Below are 23999 nucleotides of genomic sequence, written 5' to 3'. Positions count from 1 at the left end.
ACCTATGTCCCTTCAGCACCCACCATCTTTGCAGGCGATGTTCCCGGTCATAGAAAGGATTCCTAGTCGAATTCCTCATGAACAGGCCTGAGTTTGAAAGCAGGATGCGGCGATACCGAACACCCGCGCTTGATGGCAGAGCAGACGCAATTGATGACGGTGTTTCGATCACGTACGTCGATCTTCATGAGAGCTCGGAGATTCGGATGATCCAAACGAGCCGGATGAATCATCTGTATTTACTGATCACCTTTGGGATCTACTTGACACCTCTTGTCGTATATGGGAACAAGCGACTTTTGCCACCTTCCTCTGGACGATGGATGATGGATGGATGATGATGAATCGCTCGCTGGTCGACGCAGAGTCTCAGCTCAGAGAGAGAGATGAGCGATCAGCATATTCCTTTTGATCATCAATCCGTCGTCATCTCATTCGTTAAACTCTTCTACATCATCCTCTCCCTTTCCTGACATATACTCAACAGTACGACAGTCCATAGGGACAGAGCACACAGCTAAATAGAGAGCAAGATTTTCTCCAGAGAAGAATGCCGACCGAGAAAGAGATCCTCGAACGCGAGATCGCAAAGCTGACCGGTAAGTCATTCCGAGACCGTGCCTACATACCGTTACATACATCCTACAGTTGTGCGGTATCTTCCTCAACCTCGATTCTGATGTTCTAACCTGTTTATCGATATCTTGAAAATGTGCAGGTGCCATAGCCGGGAGTAACAACAGGAACCTCTCCCACGGACATCCGAAGACGCACCTCAACACTAATACCAGGAACGCCGGGCATCCTTATCCTTATGCCGCATCAACTAGCGGGCGGGGACATGGACACGGACGGGGACGGGGACGGGGACGTGGGCGTGGGGTCGCTTTGCAGGGGAACAGGACTTATAGACCAGGACAGAGTAGTAGAAATACGCTGGTCGTCAATCCTTCTCTAGAGGCTGGGTCTACTTTTTCGTCTGCGGCTTCGGCTTCGTCTGCTGCGAACCTTGGGTCTTCTTCTACTCCCTTGGGGTCTACTTCTTCTGCGTCCCCCTCGACATCAGCATCGGCGTCAGCATCAGCATCGATACCTGTATCGACATCGAAATCGACATCGAAAGTAGATGCCAACGCCAACGCCAACGCTACGAACAGACCTACACCTATGGAAGAAGAAGAAGGACGATCCAGCTGGGTTAATAATACGAGCAGGCATGGCAATAAGAGTCTGATCAATCCGGAGGTCTATTTGCAACAGTCAGTCCTGCAGCCTTTTCAATCTGACGAGTGGTCTTTTTTCTCTCTTTAACCTTCTGGTTGGCTGATTAAAATCCCTTGATGCGAACGAACCTTGGGCATTCGTAGACAGAAAGCCAGACTAGCTCATTCTTCCCTCCTTCAAACCAAAGCTCCGCCTTCTAATTTTAAACCTATCACTCGCCGACCTCGAAGGAAATACGATACGCAGGTGGATGAGAGGGGCAAGAGGGTCGTCGTCATCGATGGGACTGTTTACGAGTTTGAGGGGGACGGGAAGAAGTTGAAGAAGATGGACGGTGGGTCATGTTTTTTCTTCGTCGTTTGCTCTTCCTCTCGTCTCTCGTCTCTCGTCTCTGTTCTCTTTTCGACGACCACTTACATCTCCCCCATCCCCATCTGAACGATCCCCGCATCAGACGCATCAACCACGACCTCGACCTCGACCTCGACCTCGAACGTGAATGTCGATTCCGCAAACGCAGACCAGACCGAACCGGATATCATTACCCCGACCCGATCGTCCTTCTCCATCTCTGGGCAACAATACGTACGGACGCGCGCGGGGAACTTGGTCAGGAGAAAGTCTAGCGGGGTGGGATTGAACAGAAAGTGCGTATGCCTCGGTTTCGCTGCGTGGGTAGTGGGGGTGGGGAAGGCTCGATTGGATGTGCCCCGAACGCGGACAAATGAGCTAGGGGGAAAGGGATGAGAAGCTGATACGATGTGTACAGGCTGGACGTCAACAAGAACAAGAAAAAGGCGCAACCTTGTCGGTATTTCACGAAAACGGGTGAGTTTGGGCATGTCGGATGCGGGCTGCGGTTTTCCGTGCGGGGATAGCCTCGGACCATTTGAGTGCTCTTTTGGGCACGGCGACATAAAGCGAAATGGCAATCATCCAGGGGCTCAAGGACGGCCCCTCTTTTTCTTTTTCTCTTCTTTCTGTTCGCTGACGCCGCGGCAACCACGACGACGACTCCGAAACACCTTCAAAGGCGCCTGTCAACGAGCTTCGACCTGCCCTTACGTCCACGACCCAAACAAGATCTCGGTCTGTAGCAAGTACCTCCGTTCCACCTGCCCTCATTCCGCAGAGACCTGCCCCGTCTCCCACGCTCCCAACCCGCACAACGCGCCCTCGTGCGTCCATTTCCAACGGACCGGACAATGCCGCAATGGCAAGGACTGTAGGTACCCGCATGTCAAGGTCAGCGATACCGCCCCCGTCTGCCTGGATTTCTCGACGATCGGGTGGTGTGACGCCGGAGCGGCTTGTGGAGAGAGACACGCGTGGGAGTGTAGAGAGTATAGCGAGACGGGCAAGTGCAAGAGGGGGAAGAAGTGTGAGTTGATGCATATCTTACGGGCCAAGAGCGTTGGCGTTGGCGTTGGCGTTGGCGTCGGGAGCTCTCAGAAGGAGGGCGAGGAGCTGGCCATGCAAATGGACGATGGGACGGCGTTACCTGTGGATCTGGTCGAAGTCTTGAGAGGACGACAGGAGACGCGAGCGGGTACTACTAGGCCGTCTTCCAGCGAAGACGAAGACGAAGAGGGTAGCGACGATGACGATGACGATGATGAAGAGGACGAGGAAGAGGATGGCGAGGTCGTCGATACGGAAGATGAAGAGGAAGACGTCGATGTCATTGCGGGTCAACAGGATTTCATCCAGTTTCAACGACCCCAGTCTGACGAGGAGGGGGTTGATCATGATATGGAGTGAAGTTTGAACTAGAAAGCGGAAGTGTAGTTTGTGGTAGTTTGTGGTTGGGCATGTCGATCTGTGTTGTCGAATATATATATATCTACGTATACCATATATACCCCGTTAACCCCCCCCCATAAAGAGTTGTTACTCGGGATTTTCGTCTTTTGGCGCGCCCAAAGTTTCGACTTTTGAGCGAAATTTCGAAGAAAGTAAGAGATTTCAACACTTTGAACAAGCGATACAAGAAAGATTCAGGTCAAACTCGGTCGACACGTTCAGCCCATCAAGTTACTACCAGCTACGGGATAGCAAGCAGCTCGAACCTCGTCATGCCTACCAGCTCTCGATCCACCGCTTCCTCCTCCGAGACGGGCAGTGACAGGGAAGATTTCTCAGACTGGGCTTCCTCGTTGCACGGAGCCCGACGTACCCGGTCCCTCTTTGACGCCGATACCGTGCTGGATACCCCAGAGGAATGTTTGGAGTATGACGAGAGGGTGCATGGGTATAACGTGCAGAAGGAAGGGGAGAGGATGGGATTGGATGATTATGGACGGATCAGGTTGATCAATTACATTAGACGGGAGGTAAGTTTGAGATTTCCCGACTTTTCTAGGTTCCTCGATGAGACATGGAAACGATTACAAACTGTATGACGGTATCAAGGCTGACAACATCAAACCTGCGTCAATATGTCTAGAAACCAAGCGTACAACACCTCAAGGCGCTCAAACCGGACGATCAGATCTTCAAGGATGAGATCAACTTGAAACCGGTCCTGGAGAACGACCCTTTGCTCCGTGAGTCCCTTCACTTGCGATGTGGAGAGGATCAACGTCCGTATCCTTCAAGGTTCGACTTGCTGATCTGAATATATCCTTGATAATATTGCTACGTTCTGCTTGGTTTATTGGCGTGATACCGCCTACGTGCACGGAATGGAACGGTACGGGGAGTAGAGATCTGTTTTGCGGATTCTTGGTCGGACGACGAAGAGCCTTCCAAGTCCAAAGCTCAGGCCGAATCCAAACCCTCGGCGTCCACTTCGAAGTCTGCCTCGAAGACAGAAACGAACAACAACAATCCCAATAATCTCTCTCAAACATCCCTAGCTGCCCTCCAGGCCCAACTCGCACAGGCCGAAGCGAAGAATAAGACCCTACAGGCTGTTTTGGACCGGGTCGTTCTAGATCTCGGGAGTGGGGGTGCGGGTGCGGGTGCGGTCGGTGATTCGGATAGCGGGAGCGGAAGTGAGAGTGAGAATGAGGCGGTTGGGAAGGGAAAAGGAAAGGCCGGAGCTGAGCAGCAAAAGCAGGCTAAAGGGAAGGGTAAAGGGAAGGGCAAGGGGAAGGGGAAGATGGATATCGATACGCATTATTTCGATTCGTATGCTTCTAACGGCAAGTCACCAATTCACTTGGCTATACCATCTCCTCTTCTCTCCTTGCCCTTGTTCTACATTACAGAAGGATCGATACTGACCTTGTCCTCCGGTTATGACGTTGACCTCGATCCTCATCACCCGGGCGTTGGTTCATGTAGATATCCACGAGACGATGCTCAAGGATACCGTGAGGACCATGTCTTACGGCGAGTTTATCCTGAACAACCCGGGGATTTTCAAGGATGCGATCGTGATGGACGTAGGGTGTGGATCTGGGATATTGAGCAGTGAGTCTTGCTCGCGCCTTGCCCCGGTGGTTTTATCAGCTCTCGACGCCGAACGTGAACAAGACTGATACGATCTTCTTGATGGACCTCGTCTCGCAGTGTTCGCGGCCAGGGCCGGGGCGAAACACGTCTACGCCATCGAAGCTTCAGGCTTGGCTCACAAGGCGAGGAAGAATATCGCCAACAACGGGTTGCAAGATCGGATCACCGTCGTCCAGGGTAAAGTCGAAGAGATCGAGTTGCCCTTGAAGGGGAAAGAGGTGGATGTGATCGTCAGCGAGTGGATGGTGAGTTCGAGTCCGAGTCCTGAGGGGTTTAGGGGTTGGCTCCTCGGGGCTGAGGAGTCGGGGTCTAGGATAGCCCCATGGCGGGGAGGAAGGAGGCAGTAGATCTGATGCGCCGGTTTGTTCTGGTTTCGATGATTTAGGGTTACATGCTGCTCTACGAGTCGATGCTGGATTCCGTACTCCAGTAAGCCCCGAATCGAGCCCTTTCAAAACCGCCTGCCTCCTAGGCCCGCCTTTCCAACTTTTCATCTCCTGCTCGGCTTTCGTCTTGTAGCGCCAGGGACCGGTTCATGAGACCCGGCGGGTTGATGGTACCCAGTCAGACGAGGATCATGCTCGCGGGTATGACGGGGGAAAGGATCTACGAAGAGGCCTTTGGGTTCTGGGACGAAGTTTATGGTGAGTTGATGTCTCCTTCGTCTGGAAAGGCAGCGACGGAAAACGGTCGAGAGGGTCTCCAATGAAGTCGAGTCGGACGTTAATGTTGATATTGATACTCGTTCGACTGGCAGGCTTCGACTTGTCGGCCATGAAACCTACCCAGTTCGAGGATGGGATCGTCGAGATCGTCGATGCCAAGGAGGTCATGACGACCGAGTGCGCGCTCAAGGTGGGTCAATGAATGCGGAACGGGGAGAGCCTAGCCGAACGGAAGCGAAGCGAAGCGAAGCGGAAAAACGGGGGACGCCAAGCTAACCTTGCTTCCTCTTCCTCTTCCTCTTTCCCGGTGGGGTATCAAATTGAATCGGATTGGATTGGGTTGCCGACCAGGACATCGATACCAACCGCGTCACCGTCCCCGAACTCGACTTTAAGAGCCCATTCGTCCTCGAACCCGTCTCTACCTCGGACTCGTTGCCGATGAAGACGAAGATGAGAGCCTTCCTCACCTGGTTCGATACGTTCTTCTCCCCCGACGCCTCGATTGCGGGTCAGGCGCCACTGGGGAGGGATACGCAGTATGTCAAGTATGACGAGGATGCGTATAGGCGGGATGTGCCCGTGGTAAGCGCGAAAAAGACCGGTGATGAGGGCGAAGGTGACAAGGAGGGTAGAGAGGTCAGTTTTACGACGGGTCCGAGGGGAAAAGCGACGCATTGGAAGCAAGTGGCGTTCATGCTCAAAGAGCCTGTCGAGGTTCCCGCTGGTGAGTTCACACGGATTTTTGAGCTACAAAACGGATCGTCCGGCGCGAATGGCAAGTCGGGGGGGCAGCGCCTTGTCTACTGTGCTCACTGAGAGATCAAGTCGGCCGGGCGACCGATGACGATGACGAAGGGCGAAGAGGAAGACGAAGAAGGGGGACGAGCTGTGCTGCGCTTGCAACCCTTTCTCTCTTACGCGCGTGTCAAAAGGAAATTCTGGGGTTAACTGGGGCATCTTTCTTTTATACTCTTCTTCTTTCTCTTAGGCCACCGGATCGAGGGTACTTTTCACTGCCGAAAGAGTCGGAGTGGGAATACGCGAGAACTGGACGTCGAGATCCATTGGAAGGTGTTGGGACCGAACGAACGGGAGGGGGATGTACGGGAGCGGTACGACGTGTTCAGGGTGTGTTGATGAAGTAGTGAGGGCTGTTTGGGTTGTGCGGTGTTGTTGTGTGAGACGTGAGGATGCGGATGTTAATAACGCAATGTCTTGCCTTGGTTGATCTTGTTGTGATCGGAGCCTTTTTGAAATCTCAGAGGTCGGTGCGAGCGGGAGGTTCCTGGGTGAGGGAGGATGATGATCACGCGAGTGATGGCCAGGCAGAACGGGCGAGACCTCGTGGGCGTGCGACGGCAACGGTGGCTTGCCTCACTTCTCTGCCTCTTTCACGCTGGCTGGCCGGGTTGTGACTGGTGGCTGCTGGCTGCTGGGTGAGTGGAACCCCCGATCGATCGAAGAAAGTGCGGGGAACCATCTCGTTTGTTGTTGTTTTGATTTCGTTGCCCCGGGATCAGAACGCCCAGACCATGCACCAAGTCCAAGTCCCAAGAGCCCCAGAGCAATTGAGCGACGACTTACGGCCAAGGGTATCCATCGATCATCACAACCCTCTCGTCTCGTCTTTCGCAGTCCATCTTCTTATTACACTGCATTTCCTACGGTTGTCATCTGCCAAGTCTTCTATTACATCTACGTTGTGAGCATAAGCGCGAGAAGTACCCTTGAATATCCAGAACTGAAGGACGACCCCTATCTCACACAAACAGCTCTACAATACACATTAATTACACTCGTTTGACTCGCAATACTTCGACATCGACATCTGGATCACCTTCTGCTCGACTCGACTACCTTCTTGTCGAAACATCACTACACTACTATCGACTACACTTCTTGAACACCACGATCTTTCACTCTTTACAATGTCCTCCGCTTGCGCTTACCGAGATGGCAACACTGTGAGTCTACCACTACCATCATGCTTACACCCGGTCCATAGGAGGGAAGAGAGACATCAGCTGACATACCATAACGTTTCGATTCGCGTTAGGACGGCCCGATGTACGATAGCAACGGCAAGAAATGCGATACGATGAACCATACGACCAAGATGTTGCTCATCGCTGGGTGTTCTGCCGGTAAGCCCTCCACTCCCTCTTCCCTGTTCCCTCTTCCCTATCTGGCAGATGTAAGTAAATGAACCCAAGAGCACCCCTAAGCTCACACAACACACATGATCTCTTTTTCTTTATACTTCTTCTTTTCGATCCACGAAACGAAATAATAAATAATATATATAGCCGGCGCGGCACTCGTAGCTCTAGGTATCTACTGGTTAATCCGCCGAGCCCGGATCTCAAGAAGGTCTTCTCAAAGCGAAGACGGTAATAACGGAGTCCCCGCTCGTCCGCTCTCCGCCTGGGTCCATGGTCAACCGGGTACGATGGCTACTACAGGGGGGTCGAACTATCAGTATGATACCGACGGGGTGGACTATCAAAAGTACGCGGCGAGGAGCAGGGCGTCGAGTTACATGAATACAAAGGCGCCCGATGGGAGTTATTCGCCTGTCCTTGGAGTCGGATACGCTGAGGAGCAGCAAGGGTTGGGATATGTGCCGGGGTCTCCTTCGGGTTCGTCAATGCAACAACAACAACAGGGGAATTATTATATGCAACAACAACAGCAGGGACAGGTTTCTTACGATCCCGCCGCTACTCCGACCAAGCGAACCTCGGCTCTTAACAACAACACCAACAGGCGATCGTATTACGATTTCAACCAACAACAACACCAACCGCGAGGCCTCCCCGTCCCACCCCAATCAGCCGCTATGCCTCCCAGACGATACTCCCAGACCTCTCAAGAGCAGGATCTCAACGGTGATGTCTACCAATACAACTACAACTATGATAATCAAGACGGACGGGTCAGGTCTCCCTCGCCCTCCCGTAACCGCGCGGCGAGCCCTTCGGCGTATTACGCTCACAGGCAGAGTAGGGAGTATGACCAAGGTTATGCGTATGATGGACAAGGACAGGGGATGGAGGAAGAGGGACGGGAGAGGGTGGAGATGCTTTCCCCTGATTTGAGGTACATACAGCCCGGCCGATGAGGTTTCGAGGTCGAGGTGTGTATGTGTGTGTGATGGAGGATGGTTTCCAACCAGGGGCGCAGGTCGGGGTGGGGTTAGAGATGGGATCGCGACGTATCCGAAAGAAGAGGGAGGAGAAAAGGGCCGAGGAATTTCAAAGGACAATTAAGGGACAATCTACTTTATTACCATTACCAGGCGAGGACGAGATTCTTCTGTCGACTACGCTCGTTTTCACGTTTCTCACCATAGGTTGTTAGGATCTGTTATCGTCCGGGACCCTGTTTTGTATCTGTACATCGGTTATTGCATTTGAGCTCGAGACAGTCCCGGTGCTGAATGGGCGGGGCAGGCGAAATGGCCAGGGGTCTCTTCTTGAGATACGCGGCATTGAAGCGGTACGATACGGAGGGCGTGGAGATGGAGATGGAAGTGAAAAGCTGCGCCTTTCGCCCCCTACTTGTCTGCTTGGATCGCTGGTTTTACAGAGTATGCGTCAACCTTTGCGATGAGCATATACATTCGAAGGTGTTTCACATGCGTCCGCTCAATAAACGTACTGGAATGAGCCAGCGAATTCAGGTCATCCGAATCGGACTTGGTCTGGTCGAGCGGGGTGCAGCTGAGGCGACCTTCGCCACTTCGATCGGACGGTGGCGGCCCACTTGATATGGGATTCGAGCCTTTCGAGGACGTTGAGCCTGTTGCATCCGATTCGGGAACGAAATCGAGGTCAAGGTCGGGTTTGGAAGTGGGAGTCAATGTCCACGTCGAGGGTGTACCCGCTCCACTCCAGCCGAGCGGTCTTCTTGCAGGCCCACTTGCCATTGAGCACGTTGCATCAGGGCCGGGCTCGAGATCGGGCTCGAGGTTGGGATTGGATGTCGTGGCGGATATCAAGGGTGAAATGGCTGCTTCGGGATATGGAGACCATATTCGACAGCGAAGCGGCGAGTCGTACCTTCAAGATCAGCCTCCAGCCAAGCGGTACAGGCAATGGTAAAATCCCAAGTAGGTCTGAAACAGGCCAACCTCCTTACGACGTTCAAGGGGATCGATCCGGTAATGATTGGCCGCAGACGACATACCGCCGCCCCGAGCGTGCAATTCTGCTGAAGGGTGAACTCACATAGTCTCCGCTTCTTTCGGTCGTTGACGAAGGACCGCCGCTCGCACATGCTTAAATATCGTGTTCATGTTGGGTGGAATGCTATACTGACACGTGTACATGAGCGTAAGTACGTATGATGGCCAACCTGTAGCCCGTAGAATGATACTCGGATTTGCGAGTTCGTAATCAAGTCAAGACGAGACGCGAGTCTATCCCGTGTGGGTCACGTCTACATTCCCCGAGCTTGACCCAAGGTGAATAACATCTCCTTGCCCTTCTTCTTCTTCTTGCCGCCACCACCACCACCACCGCCTCCGCTGGCGCCTCCAAACATCTCACCCTCATCCTCGACGACCGGTGTCGACCCTCCCTCGGGCGGACTCTGCCATCCAGCGGGAGGCACGAAGCTGTTGTCTCCCTTCATCCGACGGACCATCTCGTCTCGGGCGAAATTCGGCCTCTCCTTGGTACTCGACGTCGCAGGCAGACTGGGGAAAGCCGACTTGGACGGTGGAGCGGGAGCTCGACCGGGCTTATTCGAGGATGAGGCGACGTTCGGCATGTGGACCGATCGGATCAGAGGTTGGGCGGCGGACGAGTATCCGCTCCCAGAAGTGACCGATGTCGTAGCGGCCAGACGAGCCGCGGCAGAGGTCGTGCTAGCATTCGAGGCTCCAGCCTTGGAACTGCTACTACTGGCCAACGATGGAAAGGCGGCTCCAGGGACGATCTGCCCCTTGCCGTTCATCGTCGCCTTGCCCTTGCTGACGCCCTGAGCTGTCGCCGAGGGTGCCGATGGCCTTGACACGGGCATGGACGCAGCGGCACGTTCGACCCGGTCCCACACCTGACTCGCAGATCCGGCCGTGCGAGTAGCTCGTTTCGCGTTTAGGACCTTGCCAGAGGCGATTCCCGAGTAACCCGTACCCAAGGACACGGGAGGGGTTGCTGTCCCGGCCAATGTAGGGAACTCGTTTTGTCGCTGCGTAAAAGACAGGCCGTTGGTCAGCAAAAGGCATCTCGACACTCGATATGCAACCCTTGCCGACTCACATCAATCTTGAACGCATTGAGCGCAGTGAGAATACCTCGAACCTTGTCGTCGTCGCCCCGCATCGTGTCGGCAACCCGCCTGACGACCCTGAACGTGTCCTCGCTATCCCGATTCAACACGCTGTACACGGTGTCGACGAGATCACGTGCTGGCGCCTCGTTGTTCTTGTACGACCGTATGGCATGACGGAATGATGACAGCTTGGTCTCCGAGTATTCGACCATGGTGGCCACCCGTTCGAGGAGTTCGGTCTGCATCGCATCCATCTCTTCTGGTTCGTCGATTCTAGGCGTGGCTGTCCCGCTCGCTCCTCCAGCCGCCCTGTTGCCCTTGTTACCCGAGGCATTGGCTGCAGGCTCGTCCGACGTCAAGGCATTACCGAACCCGGCCCGACGACCTCCACGCCGTTCGTCACGAGGGGGTTGTGGGAGTTGTTGGTGTCGCACGGCGCTCGGACGGTTTCTCCCGGTTTGCCTCGAGAACTGACCGGCGGGCTCCATCTGAATAAGCCTGGGAGCTCGGCTCGAACCTTGATCGCGAGTCGACCCCGACGAGGGCATGGGGTTGGGCGGTATGAAGCTAAAGTCGCCCGTCGGGCTTACGAAATCGATCGGCAATTGTCGCGCCTGGTACTTGTCCCTCGACGACATGGTCTTGTTGTGCTGCAGAGTCAGGAAACGATCATCAGTCACCGGTCGATTCTAGGCTAATTGTTGACTTGCCGATACTGACCTCCGCCACCATGTGCGCCTTCCAGTCGAGTTCCGAGCCAAAGACGACAAACTTTTGATCCAGACAAGACTTTTCCGTGCAAGGGAAATGTGCTTGACTGCGAAGGGGAGGAGCGAGGACCGACAGGGTCAGTGACGATACGCTTGTCGAATTGGGTGGCTGCAGACTTACGTGAAATGAGAGGCCAGCTGGGTGTAGTTGTGGAAGCTTGAGACAAGAAGACCGGGTCAATCCAAAAGTTCTTTCGCTTAGCCGCTCATTGACTACTCACTAGACGTCCCGCTTGCCCATCTCTTTGCAGACGAAACATTCTTCGTGCTTATGCCTCATGTGCTTGAACAGCTCGTCCGACGAGAAGAATGCCTCGTGACAGAACTACCCAAGGTCGGCGAAAAGGGTCAGCCGAGCCGGTCGTACGCAGAGTGCCACTTTGTGAGAGAAGCGGCTGACCTCGCACATCGGATGAGGCGGACCCCATCCAGCTACCATCTCTTCCTCTTTTTCGCCTCGTAACCGGGGCGCTCGATGGCCCCTCGGTACACGGCTGGGGTCGTGCAAAGGCAACAGATGAGGTGGGTAGAGGACCTGCTCGTGTGCGAATCTCGACAGTTGTCTCCGACAGAGATGACAGAGCACGGCGCCGTGAACCGAGAGGGTGTGTTTCTCCAAGTTGTCCCACGAAGCGGCTTGGTATGCGCATGACGGCGAGGGACAGTTGAATCTGAGAAGCAAGAGCACGTCTTCCATCTGCACGTGGCGTCAAGAGGTTAGCTGAGTAGACGGCAGACTCCTCGATGATCTGACATGCGTACCATGCTCTGGCTCTCAAAGACCACGCCGAGCTTTTCATCGTGCCATTCGAACTGCTTGACGTCGAGCTGACCCGGTTCGAAATCGGCTCCCGGGGGCGTTGCTTGAGTGGGAAAAGGGGTATCGGGCGAGGACGAGAAGAGTAGGGTCGGGTTGACGGTCTGACGCAGGATTCGCGGGTCAGTCAAAGGCTTGTCGTCCGTGAAAGCACTGTGCGTACTTTGCAGAACGTGCAGTCGTTCTTTCTGGTCACGCGTAAGAGTTCGCGTTAGCGAGGGCTATACAGAAGTTCCATAGCAGCGGCCCTGGAACTCACTTGTAGAAAACTCGCAGACGGATGGCGCATACGCTGAGCAGCAAAAAAGATTCGGCAGATATTTGGTCAGCTTGCGAACCGTAGCAAGGGCAATGAGGTCGAAGCAGGAACGCGGATCCGGTTGAATAGACAAATCCAGACCATATTTCGAGCGGCGAGACAACGCCCTTCGCTTTCCATGCGAATTTTCTCGCCCATAACGTCTTTCCGACCGGATTTTCGTTCCGAGCACGATGGAGGGCATTGTGCCAGGCGGACGCTAACGTTTTCTCCTTGCCATGCTCAAGCGATTGTGTCTTCCCCCTTGCAGAACCATGAGTGTCCGGGGCGGCGGAGCGAGCCTGCCAACAGACCACGGATGGGCCAGGAAGAACCTCTCGGGCTCGATTTCTGCCGAATCCCGGTGGCCGACGCTCGACCTCGACCTCGACCTCGGTCCGAAACCCAACCCTGCACACATAGACAACAACGATGGACAGCCAGGGGTCACCCGTGTACTCACTGACAAGTCTTGTGCCCACAAACACCTCCAGAATAATATTTGATCTTTTCTGCGCAGATGAAACATGATTCTTCGTCTTCCTCCTCTTCATCATTTTCTTCGGCATTTTCTTCTTCCTCTTTGTTATCTTCTTCGCCTTCAGCTTCAACTTCGTTTACGCCTCCTTTGAGAGGGTATGGATCCTCAGTGATTTTAGCGGAGTTGTTGACCTGATGAGGAGGTCCGTCTTTCCCTTTCCCTCTCGATCGACCTTGACCTGGGGTTTGACCTTGGTTTTGACCATGACCTTGACCTTGACCTTGACCTCGTCCTTGACCCTGACCTTGATTCTGCAACCCTCCTCCTCTTTGTTGTTGATATTGGTTTCGTTGGTGTAACTCGTGATGCCCGCCATAGTTGTTCGCCGCTGGCGGCTGTGGATAAGCCGTGTTTTCCGTACCCCGGGGTATGGAAGGTTTCTTTTCGAGGACGACGGCTGTGGGACCGTCCTCGGTATCCTTTCCGGCGTGAGAGTGCGAGTCGGTATGCAGCGGGTCGGTAGTTAATCGGGGGATCACTGTCGATCGGACGTTCCCGTGCATCTGCGTGGGCGTTGGCGTATCTCTTCCGGTACCGTTCGATCCTGCACCTGCTCCGGCTCCGGCGCCGCTTCCTGCGTTTACCCCCACAGCAACACTGACATCAACATTCTTATCGCTGTTATTGGCGGCTGTGGTGGTGGTGGATAACGACCCGTTGAATTGTTGTCTTCTTCTCGCCATCGTGCAGAAAGGGTGGTCGAGAAACGTGCGGTGCTGTGGTCCCCGAGTGGATTTATCGAAGTTGAAGGTGGGGTGGAAGAGTAGGGCTTTTTTCGCGTGCTTTTCGGGCACCTCTTCTGGAGACTCGCAGGGAGAGGAGAGAAGGTGAAAGAGAGAGAGAGGGAAGGGGGATGTTGTGTGAAATGTTATGAACTATGGATATCCAGAATGTCGACGCACAGGATGTGCAGCTTGTGCAGCATGTTCAGAGCATGCTGACATGCAGATGTCCATCTCGTATCATCATCCAGCTCGATCGAGGTTTCATTGACCCGAGACTCGTCGTGAGCCGTGGATAATGCCGTGATCGTGCGATATTCTTACGTCATTAGCGGTCTCTTGACGTAATACGCTTACGTTAATCCTTTTCCCACTCCCCGTCACTTCAGAAACACTCGCACGAAGTACGAAGTACTCCTAGCCTAGCCTTCGATCCATGCATATGCGTCGATCCTCTACCTCGACCCAGTCTTTGATCTCGTCCACGACCACCGCAACGATAGAGCACCACACCACATCACCCCCCTTTTCCTACCTATACGACCCTTGTCCTCAGAAGAAGCTTTAGAAAAATGTCTGCCGGAGTGAGTCTTCTGCCTCTATTCTAGTCTACTACGGTGGACACTTTCTTCCTTCCTTTCCCTCCCCTCAACCTCGTCCTATCGAGTGAGATCCCGATTGCAATTGTAATCGCAATTATAGTTGAGGGAAACTAGTAGCTAACCCATCATCGTCTTGTTACTGCTGCCTTGCCTTGCCTTACAGCCGATCAACCCGAAACCGTTCTTACAAGACCTTACCGGAAAACAAGTCTGGGCGAAATTGAAGTGGGGGCTGGAGTATAAGGGGTATTTGGTCAGCACGGATGGGTATATGAATTTACAGGTGAGTGCCGAGCCGGAGACGAGGTGTTTGGAGTGCGACGGCGAGGTTATTGAGCGTGGGCGGGGTGCGAGCGAGGTTTCGAACTTCAGACGGGGGGCAACATGAGCGAGCTTGGAGACCGGGAGGCGAGGTTATGAGAAGTCATAGAAGGAGGAGGGTGGGCGAAGCTCCGAGGAGCGCGAGAGGGAGGATAAGAAAAGTTCTCTTTTCGAGCGGCACGAGACTTTTGGAGAAAAATTGAGGGGACACATTTCATTCATGGTTACGAGACGCAGGGAGGAAGCTGTGGGCGGAGTGTTTGGTTTTTAGGCGTTATCGATGTGGATGTGATGTGGATATATATGGTCGATACGATACTGATGCTCTTCTTTACCTTTTTATTCTTCGATCTCCGATCGATCATGATTGCGATCTTGGTCTTACTCGATTGATATCGATCTCTCTCGCTGGTCGGGCCGAACACGAATCTCGGGATCTCTTTTGACGATACTACAATCTACGGTTGCCTACATTACGATCACCTACACTGCTCCGCGATGGACGACCCATAAACGATTAACCTATACCTTACGGATTACGATTTACGACACGTCCATCTCGTCCGATGTCTTCTGGCTGTTCTCCTCATCGGCTCCGCATCAACTCGTCTCCTCTCCTCGATATCGATCACGACCTCGATCTGGCAAACGCCCGGGCTCACGGTTTACCCCACCATCACCACCACCATCACCACCACAACCATCACCGACGACGACGCATATGACGCACGTATACGACGTATATAACCACACGTATCCACACATACACATACGTATCCGTACCCCGGACATCAAATAACGCGCATCCGGACATATTTAACGTCAAAACCGTTGGACATCGGTGTACGCAATAACCGATGTTCGTTGAAACGGTCTGATCGGATATCCGGTTGGATGGCGAACCACCTTTGGACGGATCGGATCGGATCGGCCTGAAAATTCAATGCCTCTCGACCCGGAAATCGATACCCTCTCGACTTGCAGCTGGCCAACGCGGAAGAATGGCAGGATGGCAAGAACAACGGGGCGTTGGGAGAGGTGTTCATCAGGTGAGCTTTTGGGTCCGCTTTCGATGCTTCGTCTTTTTTCCGTCGGATTTTTCCTCTCGAGGCCGGGGTCGAGGTTCGTTCGAGTTCGAGGTCGGTCTTGGTCTTGGTCTTGGTCGGGGAAATTCATCGGAATTACAAAATTCGAACAAGGAAAGAAGAAACGAAAGCTGGGCCACCAGATCGGAAGGATCGGAATCGGGAGGAGGCTAAGTCCGGAGGTGCAGAGGTTTCTCGATCTCGGCTTTGGGCCGGCTTGACGGGAAACGGGGGAAAGGGCTGTCCGAGCCAAGGGGGGATCAGGAAACGAATCTATACGTCTTAACCAGGATGGTTTTGGGTGATGAGGCTGGCTATCCTCGGTCTTCATCTGGACAGTCATACTCGGCTTGAATTGGGGCGGTCTTGGAGGACGATGAGGATGATGGTCTCAGGGGTTGGAATCCGTCCGCGTTTCATACCTGGCGACTCACGCATCCGAAGGACGGTACATAAGACGATACGGTACGGCTCACAGGATAAAGGATGGGCGGGATCAGGCCGACGTATCGGCGATGTCGCACTCGAAGAGAAGATTTCTTGAACCTTTCTTTTCCCCGCCTTGATTTTCAAAACAAATCCGTCTTGCCTCGCCTTGTCTTGCCTGCCGAAACGCCTTTTCGCTGACGAACCCGAATCTCGTTTTCCTGCTCGTTTGTGTGAAAAACAACTATAGGTGTAACAACGTTCTCTACGTCCGAGGTGCCAATGATGAGGAGAGGGCCGGTGCGGGTGCGACGATGGATACGGATTAGAGTGGGAAGAGGGGATGGAGGGTCACAAGGGGCGGAAAGGGGGGATGAAGAGGTCTCTTGATATCCCGGCGGTGAAACGTATTACCAGATAAAAAGTGTTTGTCCTTTCGCTCCACGGGGGTTACTTGGTTCTTTATGTTATGATGAATGATTTTCGTGTTTCAGCAACTAGCTGTAGGGAGAGGGGTTTGTTGGGTTTGATACGGTACACGGACGAATGTTGAGGCGGATTGAATAGGTTAGCGAGGTCGTAGGATGGTGAACTAGTAGCTAGGAGGTAATTAGTAGCTACTATGGTTGTTGACGGGGAATCGATTATTCGCTCTTGGTTACGTAATTCATCAACGAGGACCAACATCGTCAACAACAACAACCATTTGAATCAGCTTCAATCGACATCGATAATAATTTCGACGTCCATTTTGAATCATATTCTCCGACCTACCCTCAGTCATATATTACTTCTCGCAATCAAATTATCTCGAGCCTCCTTTTTCATCACCTCACTTGGTCTTGCGGGTCGACGGGGATCCTTGGCGGGAGATCGCAGCAGGATACTTCAGGCGTGAGTTCTCGCAAAGATCGTGCATAATGGGCGGCTCGTTGATCTGTATCTTTGCTTGTTGTCCCTGGAATGATAGCGAGTAACCAGTGACGAGCTGGCCTAGTAATAGATAGAGTAGTTGCTCATTTTTTTTGGAGGTCTCGATCTCTACGCTCGACAAGGCAAGGGGGCCGGGGACGCCGCTCAGTCCGGTTCTTCATCACAATCCGCCATCCCGATCGCAATCGTCATTACTGGCCAGCACCAGAGCCGCCAAGTAACATCACCGTTGCCCTCGTCATCAAAACCACACACTCGTTTTCACGACCACAACTACCACGGTTGCCACTCTTCTCTTGATCATCACGCACCGTCATCAGCATCGGTCGAGGACGATATTCTCGTGATCCCCACCCTTCTTTCGAGAACTCGTAACCGACCTCAGGTAGCTTTCTCATCACGACACACTCACATCACGATACGACCACGACACAACCACGACACGATCACGACTTGACAACGTCTTCGATCAGACCGGCAGCATCAACTACGATTCAACATCGCTTTCGCACCCTTAGAGAAAGTCCGATACTTTCTACCGACTTTTCTTTCTCCCCTTCTTCAATCTATACACACACACACCTACACGGTACCTCCTTCTTCTCCGTCCATCGATACTACAAAGACTCCTCCTGATACTACCAGTACTACCGATACTACCGCCTTCGTATACGACCTCTCACGATGGGTCTTCATGGGATGAGATTGACCGTCAAGGACGAGTTGTCGATCCCTACGGAGGAGGACAAGACAAAGGACTGCGCACCGCACGGTGGAGCAGAAAAGATACGGCTCGCCGCCAGATCCTCAAATCAGATCGATGACTACAGATTCTTGCGAATCCGTCACGGTATCGAGGATAACGGGATCGGTGCTGGTGCGGCTCCTACAGCCAGTATGAACCTCGGTGCATCCAATTCGAATTCGGCGGGACACAGCTACTCGGATCTGCACGGTTCGGCCAAAGACGATAGCGTGCGCAGGCTCACGCCGAGCTTATACGAAACCTTCCAAAAGGCACCCGACATCGAGAATCAGCTCCGCGAGCTGAGCGAATACAGGTTCGATCCTCGTTACATCGAGATCGAGGCGGGAGAGCACGATGGCTACTTGCGTGAGGTGGCCGACGACATGCTTCCCGGGCGCCGATACCACAATCTGATCCAGCGCTTCCTTTCGAGGGGAAAACGTTACCGGAAGGCCAAGCCAGAGATGCGAGTCCAAAGATCGTTCGTCCACCTGGCCAACGGACTCGCCCGGGTGTTCTACGACCATCGTAAGGGCGAGTACGAAGATGATATGGGGGAAATACATGAGTGCGAGAAAGGCGACGTCTTTGCATCGCGCGGATCGACCTATATTAAGCAGGTCGAGACTGAGCAGCGTCAGGATGGTCCCAAGCTGGAGCTCGATGAGCCGGATTCGACGATAGTCCCTGACGAGACGAAGAGGCATGCTCGATGGGTAGCCCAAAACAAGCCCGACATTACGAACGAGACGTATCAAGGGAAAGTGCTGAAACCAGCGGAGGGCATCCTTTGGTCTCAGACCACGTTTGCCGCCGAGGTTAGAGCTCGGAAATCGGAAGATAGCAAGGGGCCCATCGTGCATCGTTCACAGCGATATCAGGTGAGCGCTGCGGATTGGGATTGACCGGAAGTGCTCATCGAGACGAGAGGCTGAGTTGTCGCCTTGCCTTTTTATCGCCCATGCACGCAGATCAACCAGGTCAAACATTTCCCTGCCACAGGAGAAATTCTCACATTGACTGTATGCGGATCCATCGTGCGGGTCTGGTACATGAATCCTCAAAGGTTCGGTTCGAGCCGAGGGTTCGATCTCGAAAAACACGAAGATTATTACGATATTGTCAAGGTCATTGCGCTCTTTTCGGGACCCGTGAGCAGTTACCTGCCGCACTGGAAGCCAGTCGCGGGTTCCAAGGGACGGCTCGCGATGAAGACGATCGACGACAAACCGTTCGTATTAGAGCTAAAGGATATCAAGTCGCTCGACACTCGGTACGATCCCTTTGGACGCCGCACAGCAGTGTGGTCTGCCGGCGTTGCCCAGGTATTGTCGGTCCCGGGCGAAAACGATCCTCCTCCCCCCATCACTCTGAAACCGGACGAGCACCTCGTCATCAAAGCCTCCTGGCAACTTCCCCATCTTCGAATGCACGAGCATAATGTTTACAAACATATCGCCAAGACCGAAGAGGAGCTGAGGAGAACAAAAGGCTTCGTACGCGATAAAGAGGTCGCCATTCCCGAAATGATCGGCACACTGCACGACAGAGATCCTCCGCTCGACTGTATCGGCGGCAAGAAGCTCACAGATTGGACAACGAGACTGGTCCGGTCGAATCCCAGGAACAACGATCCACAGGCCCCAACCGAACAAGTGCATTTCACAGTCCTCGTCACGCAATGTCCGAGAGCGCAACCAGTCAAACGATATATCCTCGAGGAATACCAGTTGGTCGAGATCTTCCGCAGGCTCATAAAGAATTTGAAGCACTTGGGATTGCTGGGTATACATTACAGGGATCTTAACCCCGGCAACATCTTGTGCGATCCGAAAACCCTCATCTGCCTTCTTGCCGACCTCGACTTCGCTCGGATCGGGACGAACCGCCGTGGAGAGAGAAGCGATGACGACGCTTGGAAATCATTCGAGACCAGCCTGGATGACTGTATCTCTGGAAACTTGCTCTTCATGTCGCAGCACGTGCAGCAATCTCGCAAACTATACGTGGACCTGAATCGCCTTGAGGGCCAACTATGGGACATGGAAGAGACCGCTAGAATGGAGGATCTTGCAAAAGAGGGACAATCCGATAAGGTCCGTCAGACGATCGAGGCCGAGCGAGACATGGCATCAGAAAAGATACAAGACCAGATCGACGAGATTAAGGTCCAGATCGCCAACAATCACCACAAGTTCGTCGACGACCTTGAATCATTGATTTATACAAAGCTATGGCTGGTACGTGGTCTGGTTGGTTCGATCCGAGCCCGCCCCTGTCCTCGAGCGTGACATGTTGTTGATCGCTTGTGCCATGATAGCTTGCAGACCAGATCAGCAGGATGTCGGGTCTGCAGTGCGGACCAAGATTTCCGATCGGCAATCTGTATGTTCCCACCATAAAGGCAAAGGTTTGGTCGAGTCCCAGAACAGTAAGCCTTTCTCACCAGATCCACCCACACGTTGTAGGCTGACAGGGGGCCATCGGTTGCTATAGTACGCGGAAGGGGTCGGATCTCAAGACTGGCGCAATTTGATCAGCGAGCTCGCAGTCCTGATTAAGCAGGCCCAACGCGAAACTAGAAACATGGAGCCTACAGGGCAACTGGAAGGCCGTGAACTATCGAGCTACAACGCATGTGATTCGCCGATGAAAGCCTTTTACGAAACGCATCGTCCCAAGGGCGACGAGGCCGGGGATGCGGAGTCCGGTGCTTCAGGTGATTCGCAGGAGCAGGAGCAGGAACATATGCAGAACTTTGCGGCTCTGTCGATCAAGGACGCGTCCGCAGAGTCTGCATCACCAAACGCACGCCCGTCAACCTCCATCATGAGCAAACTGAGACCGAGGGAGACTAAAATCAATTATCGTCTATGATAACGATACCGATTCTCGGAGAGACGAGGTGCTCAGAGATGGGATGGAAAGCGAAGGGAGATTTTGCGGCTCGCCAAAACCTTTCCAGCCCGGAGGAACCCCTCACAGAATCCCCTGAACCGAGACACAAGACAAGACGATCCCTCTCGCTGCTCCTGCAACGCAATCTCGGCACAGCATAGCATTCCGTCCTCGACTTATCAAAGACCGAAGACATTCACGTACAACCTTTGCATGAGACGTGATAGATAAGTGGTTTCCCAGTTCACTGCTTTGTACTTGTAGAGTAACAGTAACAGTAACAGCAACAGACCGGCCCGAAGTTGTAGTAAACAGAGTACAGAGACTTCGGATCAACAGAGAATAGACCAGAGTTATACAGCGAAATGCAGAGAAATTGAATGGGTCGAAGTCTGATGACCGATGTTTATAAACAAACAATTTCCTATCTTTATACAACCTGACCTTCACAACACAGAAGCAGGAATCAGGGATAAACAAGGCAAGACATTACCTTGTCACATCGCAATAGTGTGAGTTCACGCGGTCGACGTACTGACGATGTTTCTCGTTATAATACATCACACATCCTGACAAAATATGGTGAACAGCATCGTTTGGGAGCACAAGTAGCATCGCCTAAAACAGGTTTATCCTGGGAGACAGTACTCCAATGATTCTGAACGCAAGGTCGTATAATGGGCTTCTTATTGTAACATATCCCTCGTCCAGCGCACTCCTTGTCCGGCACATTGCAGATTTTACATATGCCGCAGTACAAACAGCCCTATGTGATCAACTCGGATCGATGTTGCCACCGAACAGACAAGACAACCCAAAACGCCTTTACCGACCGTCCGGATGCGCCTGCGATGTGCATGACCTCTACTTTCATTAGTTGTCATCTGGCTCGATCATGCCAGCGGGGGAATGTCAATATTTCTCTATGATGGCGATCTGTTTTCATCACGGAGTGTCCAGTGTGAATGCCCGGGCTTGATCAAACTAAAGTCGGATGGAGTTGGACTGTATTTAGAAGCAAGTGATCGGATCTCGAGCATCACGAACCAATAATGGTCGCAGACAAGGTCGCATGTCTCGTGCCTGTACGATCCCAAAGGCTTTCCTGCGCGCCGTCCCCTTTTTCACGGCCCACACTCTCCCCTTCTCTCGCTTCTCTACGCACCCCACCACTCCTCCAAGAACTCTTCAACCCTCTTCGCTCCCCTCGACCTAATCACCTTGACCTTGTCCGTACCGTGCGTCGGAGAAGGTCTCAACTCCCCCCTCGCCGAACAAGCTTGAAGCTGGACCAACATCTGTTCTTTGCTCCCCGGAGTCATTCCGGCCGCTCTGGCCTCCAGGTCTTTAAGCGGGAGGTAGGTCACCGAGAATTTGGTATCTATGCCGGTTCGGTTGTATATGTATATGATGCATGAGACGAACGAATTAGCGATTCGATCCTGGTTAGATCAAGGTACATTCTGCAGTGTGGGGGGCGGAAGGGCGTGAAGATGGACTCACTCAATATGCGTTCGGCTAGCCTGATGACCTCGTTCCAGCAGACAACATCTCCTACGACCCACGTAGCATCATACTCCCACTTCTCCTCCGCTAGGACTTCTACTACGCCCTGAGCCAGATCCTCAAGTCGGGTGAACACCAGCGGCTCATCCCCACTGCCCCCGACCTCCGCCGTCCGTCCGTTCATATCCACGGGGATGGAAAAGTCGTACAATCCTGACATGGCTTCTCCATGCAAGTTCTTCGGAGACCCCTGGGCGAGGTAATTCATGAAATACTGCCCGGGGAGTAAACAAGTGAATTCCAAGCCGTCCGCGTTATTGGCATCCCTCAACATCTTCAGAGCTTCGTGTTTGCTCCTGAACCTATCGACCTTGCTGTTGACCGCGTCCCCCGCTCCCCAATTGCTCGGGATGTACCTCTTCACCGTGCTTGAACGTTTAGCCGCCTCTAGGAGGTTCAGATGGGTGATGATGGGGAGACCAGAGGGGATGGTCGAGATCAAGGTATCGATCCGATCAGCGTCGAGCACGGAGAGGATGTCGGAGATGTCGTCATAATTGATCGGCCGGACGGTATAATGATCCTGCTGCTTCTTGAAGCCGGCAGAAATCATGGAGGTCGAGGCCGAGGTCGAGTCGACGGTCGAACGGCGTGTCAAGATGACGACCTCGTATCCATTCTCTACGAGGGCGTCTGCGATGGTCCGACCGACCCCCGGAGCTGCTCCGCCTGCGATAGCGACCCGAGATGTTTTTCCTGGCATAACAGTCTATCGCTTCATGTTGCGACTGAAAGGTCTATCAAGATAGGGGGATCATCGATCGATGGGCAGGAAGATAAGGGTCAATATAATTGTGGTAAGCAAGTGATCAACTGATGCTGCGTCACGTACGGTGCCTCCCGTGCGCTACACGTCTCAGACCTGTGGGCGAGGGGGGTGTGACATATCGTCTATCTGTTTCATCCCTTCTGGTGTTTCAGCGAGGATGTTTCAGCTACCTAGTATCGCTATGACTATAGTAGTGCGTGAGAGTCGATCCCCCGTCCTGATGGTGTCTCGAAGCGGTTTAAGCATGCGATTGACGTCTACCAAGTGTTTCCCCGTGCGACGATAATCTAGGTCAATCACGTTTGGAAGATCTTCTTACCTATCCGTTGAGCGAATCAAGTCTTCAGAATGGACATGTGCGAGCTCTTAGCAAAGGTGTACGTTACTACCGCTCTGCAAAGACTTGGCAAACTGCCGACAGCGATTATGCAACGAGCAACGGAGCCGACATAAACGGCATGAGACAGAACTCTACTTGGTAACACTCACTGGTCAGCGTGTCAGAGTCTAGTTAAGAAGCGATCACTGACTATGGTCGATACAAGCATCTACCAGGATACTGGAAGCTCGACTAGCAAGCTCCCAGCCTCGATAAGCCCAGCGCTACCCCAACCGCAAGTCCAAGGGTGTTCTGCCGTTTTGTACGATCTTGACGGCAATTGCTTTCAATTCGATGCTTAGGGACGACGCGCGCCGCAAGATATCCAGGTCATTGCATGCTCGCAGAATCGAAACTAGGCATCGAGGACTAACGTCACGCTGGGACAGGAGTAGAAGTTAAACGATCGTGAAGATGCATTCGATTTCCTTCATGAGTGTAGGTATTTGCGCAGACGATAAAGATGGACTTGCAAAGGCCAAGGCGCAACAATCGA

At 53.2% G+C, this 23999-nt stretch overlaps 7 protein-coding genes across 7 annotated transcripts; 5 read left to right on the top strand and 2 right to left on the bottom strand.

The window, feature by feature from the left end:
• The first annotated feature begins 62 nt into the window (after positions 1 to 62).
• On the top strand, positions 63 to 3089 carry HD553DRAFT_169116 (uncharacterized protein). Its single transcript, XM_046176883.1, has 6 exons — positions 63 to 599; positions 719 to 1259; positions 1368 to 1558; positions 1679 to 1871; positions 1994 to 2052; positions 2258 to 3089. The coding sequence occupies exons 1-6, from the start codon at positions 551 to 553 to the stop codon at positions 2983 to 2985; spliced, it is 1761 nt and encodes a 586-aa protein (XP_046032437.1). The 5' UTR covers positions 63 to 550; the 3' UTR covers positions 2986 to 3089.
• A 35-nt stretch (positions 3090 to 3124) lies between these two features.
• HD553DRAFT_320809 (putative arginine N-methyltransferase 3) lies at positions 3125 to 6623 on the top strand. The gene is made up of 10 exons (XM_046181177.1): positions 3125 to 3557; positions 3671 to 3770; positions 3930 to 4370; positions 4513 to 4641; positions 4741 to 4928; positions 5069 to 5112; positions 5203 to 5327; positions 5441 to 5538; positions 5700 to 6075; positions 6340 to 6623. The coding sequence occupies exons 1-10, from the start codon at positions 3300 to 3302 to the stop codon at positions 6486 to 6488; spliced, it is 1908 nt and encodes a 635-aa protein (XP_046032436.1). The 5' UTR covers positions 3125 to 3299; the 3' UTR covers positions 6489 to 6623.
• Positions 6624 to 6936: 313 nt separating this feature from the next.
• Positions 6937 to 8590, top strand: HD553DRAFT_169056 (uncharacterized protein). Its single transcript, XM_046176882.1, has 4 exons — positions 6937 to 7053; positions 7124 to 7315; positions 7408 to 7495; positions 7658 to 8590. Exons 2-4 carry the CDS (start codon positions 7280 to 7282, stop codon positions 8470 to 8472), a joined length of 939 nt encoding a protein of 312 aa, XP_046032435.1. The 5' UTR covers positions 6937 to 7053; positions 7124 to 7279; the 3' UTR covers positions 8473 to 8590.
• Positions 8591 to 9791: 1201 nt separating this feature from the next.
• Positions 9792 to 13557, bottom strand: HD553DRAFT_278563 (uncharacterized protein; the record flags this gene model as incomplete). Its single annotated transcript, XM_046178055.1, has 10 exons — positions 9792 to 10544; positions 10616 to 11278; positions 11349 to 11445; positions 11520 to 11555; positions 11620 to 11723; positions 11799 to 12095; positions 12161 to 12319; positions 12379 to 12403; positions 12475 to 12507; positions 12977 to 13557. The coding sequence occupies 10 exons, from the start codon at positions 13555 to 13557 to the stop codon at positions 9792 to 9794; spliced, it is 2748 nt and encodes a 915-aa protein (XP_046032434.1).
• Positions 13558 to 14224: 667 nt separating this feature from the next.
• On the top strand, positions 14225 to 16701 carry HD553DRAFT_320797 (mRNA processing-related protein). Its single transcript, XM_046181176.1, has 4 exons — positions 14225 to 14360; positions 14542 to 14661; positions 15684 to 15748; positions 16461 to 16701. The coding sequence occupies exons 1-4, from the start codon at positions 14349 to 14351 to the stop codon at positions 16537 to 16539; spliced, it is 276 nt and encodes a 91-aa protein (XP_046032433.1). The 5' UTR covers positions 14225 to 14348; the 3' UTR covers positions 16540 to 16701.
• A 983-nt stretch (positions 16702 to 17684) lies between these two features.
• Positions 17685 to 20819, top strand: HD553DRAFT_168956 (uncharacterized protein). Its single transcript, XM_046176881.1, has 4 exons — positions 17685 to 18772; positions 18863 to 20131; positions 20212 to 20322; positions 20388 to 20819. The coding sequence occupies exons 1-4, from the start codon at positions 17828 to 17830 to the stop codon at positions 20766 to 20768; spliced, it is 2706 nt and encodes a 901-aa protein (XP_046032432.1). The 5' UTR covers positions 17685 to 17827; the 3' UTR covers positions 20769 to 20819.
• Positions 20820 to 21806: 987 nt separating this feature from the next.
• HD553DRAFT_168940 (uncharacterized protein) lies at positions 21807 to 23107 on the bottom strand. Its single transcript, XM_046176880.1, has 2 exons — positions 22293 to 23107; positions 21807 to 22170 (listed from the first exon to the last, which is right to left on the bottom strand). Exons 1-2 carry the CDS (start codon positions 23056 to 23058, stop codon positions 21947 to 21949), a joined length of 990 nt encoding a protein of 329 aa, XP_046032431.1. The 5' UTR covers positions 23059 to 23107; the 3' UTR covers positions 21807 to 21946.
• Between the last annotated feature and the right edge of the window lie 892 nt (positions 23108 to 23999).

The sequence above is a fragment of the Filobasidium floriforme genome (genome assembly GCF_021052385.1).
Source record: "Filobasidium floriforme strain CBS 6241 chromosome Unknown HD553scaffold_33, whole genome shotgun sequence".
NCBI classification, from domain to species: domain Eukaryota; kingdom Fungi; phylum Basidiomycota; class Tremellomycetes; order Filobasidiales; family Filobasidiaceae; genus Filobasidium; species Filobasidium floriforme.
This window is presented reverse-complemented; position numbering and strand designations above follow the sequence as displayed.

Bases quoted from the DNA above. Each gene is read 5' to 3' on its own strand.
- HD553DRAFT_169116 (XM_046176883.1), top strand. From the start codon at position 551: ATGCCGACCGAGAAAGAGATCCTCGAACGCGAGATCGCAAAGCTGACC. The intron at 600-718 runs GTAAGTCATTCC...GAAAATGTGCAG, and splicing joins CGAGATCGCAAAGCTGACCG to GTGCCATAGCCGGGAGTAAC. The intron at 1,872-1,993 runs GTGCGTATGCCT...CGATGTGTACAG, and splicing joins GGGGTGGGATTGAACAGAAA to GCTGGACGTCAACAAGAACA.
- HD553DRAFT_320809 (XM_046181177.1), top strand. From the start codon at position 3,300: ATGCCTACCAGCTCTCGATCCACCGCTTCCTCCTCCGAGACGGGCAGT. The intron at 5,539-5,699 runs GTGGGTCAATGA...GTTGCCGACCAG, and splicing joins CGACCGAGTGCGCGCTCAAG to GACATCGATACCAACCGCGT. The intron at 6,076-6,339 runs GTGAGTTCACAC...TCTTTCTCTTAG, and splicing joins GCCTGTCGAGGTTCCCGCTG to GCCACCGGATCGAGGGTACT.
- HD553DRAFT_169056 (XM_046176882.1), top strand. From the start codon at position 7,280: ATGTCCTCCGCTTGCGCTTACCGAGATGGCAACACT. The intron at 7,316-7,407 runs GTGAGTCTACCA...GATTCGCGTTAG, and splicing joins CTTACCGAGATGGCAACACT to GACGGCCCGATGTACGATAG. The intron at 7,496-7,657 runs GTAAGCCCTCCA...TAATATATATAG, and splicing joins CATCGCTGGGTGTTCTGCCG to CCGGCGCGGCACTCGTAGCT.
- HD553DRAFT_320797 (XM_046181176.1), top strand. The intron at 14,662-15,683 runs GTGAGTGCCGAG...CTCGACTTGCAG, and splicing joins ATGGGTATATGAATTTACAG to CTGGCCAACGCGGAAGAATG. The intron at 15,749-16,460 runs GTGAGCTTTTGG...AAACAACTATAG, and splicing joins TTGGGAGAGGTGTTCATCAG to GTGTAACAACGTTCTCTACG.
- HD553DRAFT_168956 (XM_046176881.1), top strand. From the start codon at position 17,828: ATGGGTCTTCATGGGATGAGATTGACCGTCAAGGACGAGTTGTCGATC. The intron at 18,773-18,862 runs GTGAGCGCTGCG...CCATGCACGCAG, and splicing joins ATCGTTCACAGCGATATCAG to ATCAACCAGGTCAAACATTT. The intron at 20,323-20,387 runs GTAAGCCTTTCT...CGGTTGCTATAG, and splicing joins TTTGGTCGAGTCCCAGAACA to TACGCGGAAGGGGTCGGATC.
- HD553DRAFT_168940 (XM_046176880.1), bottom strand. From the start codon at position 23,058: ATGCCAGGAAAAACATCTCGGGTCGCTATCGCAGGCGGAGCAGCTCCG. The intron at 22,171-22,292 runs GTGAGTCCATCT...GAACCGGCATAG, and splicing joins GCTAGCCGAACGCATATTGA to ATACCAAATTCTCGGTGACC.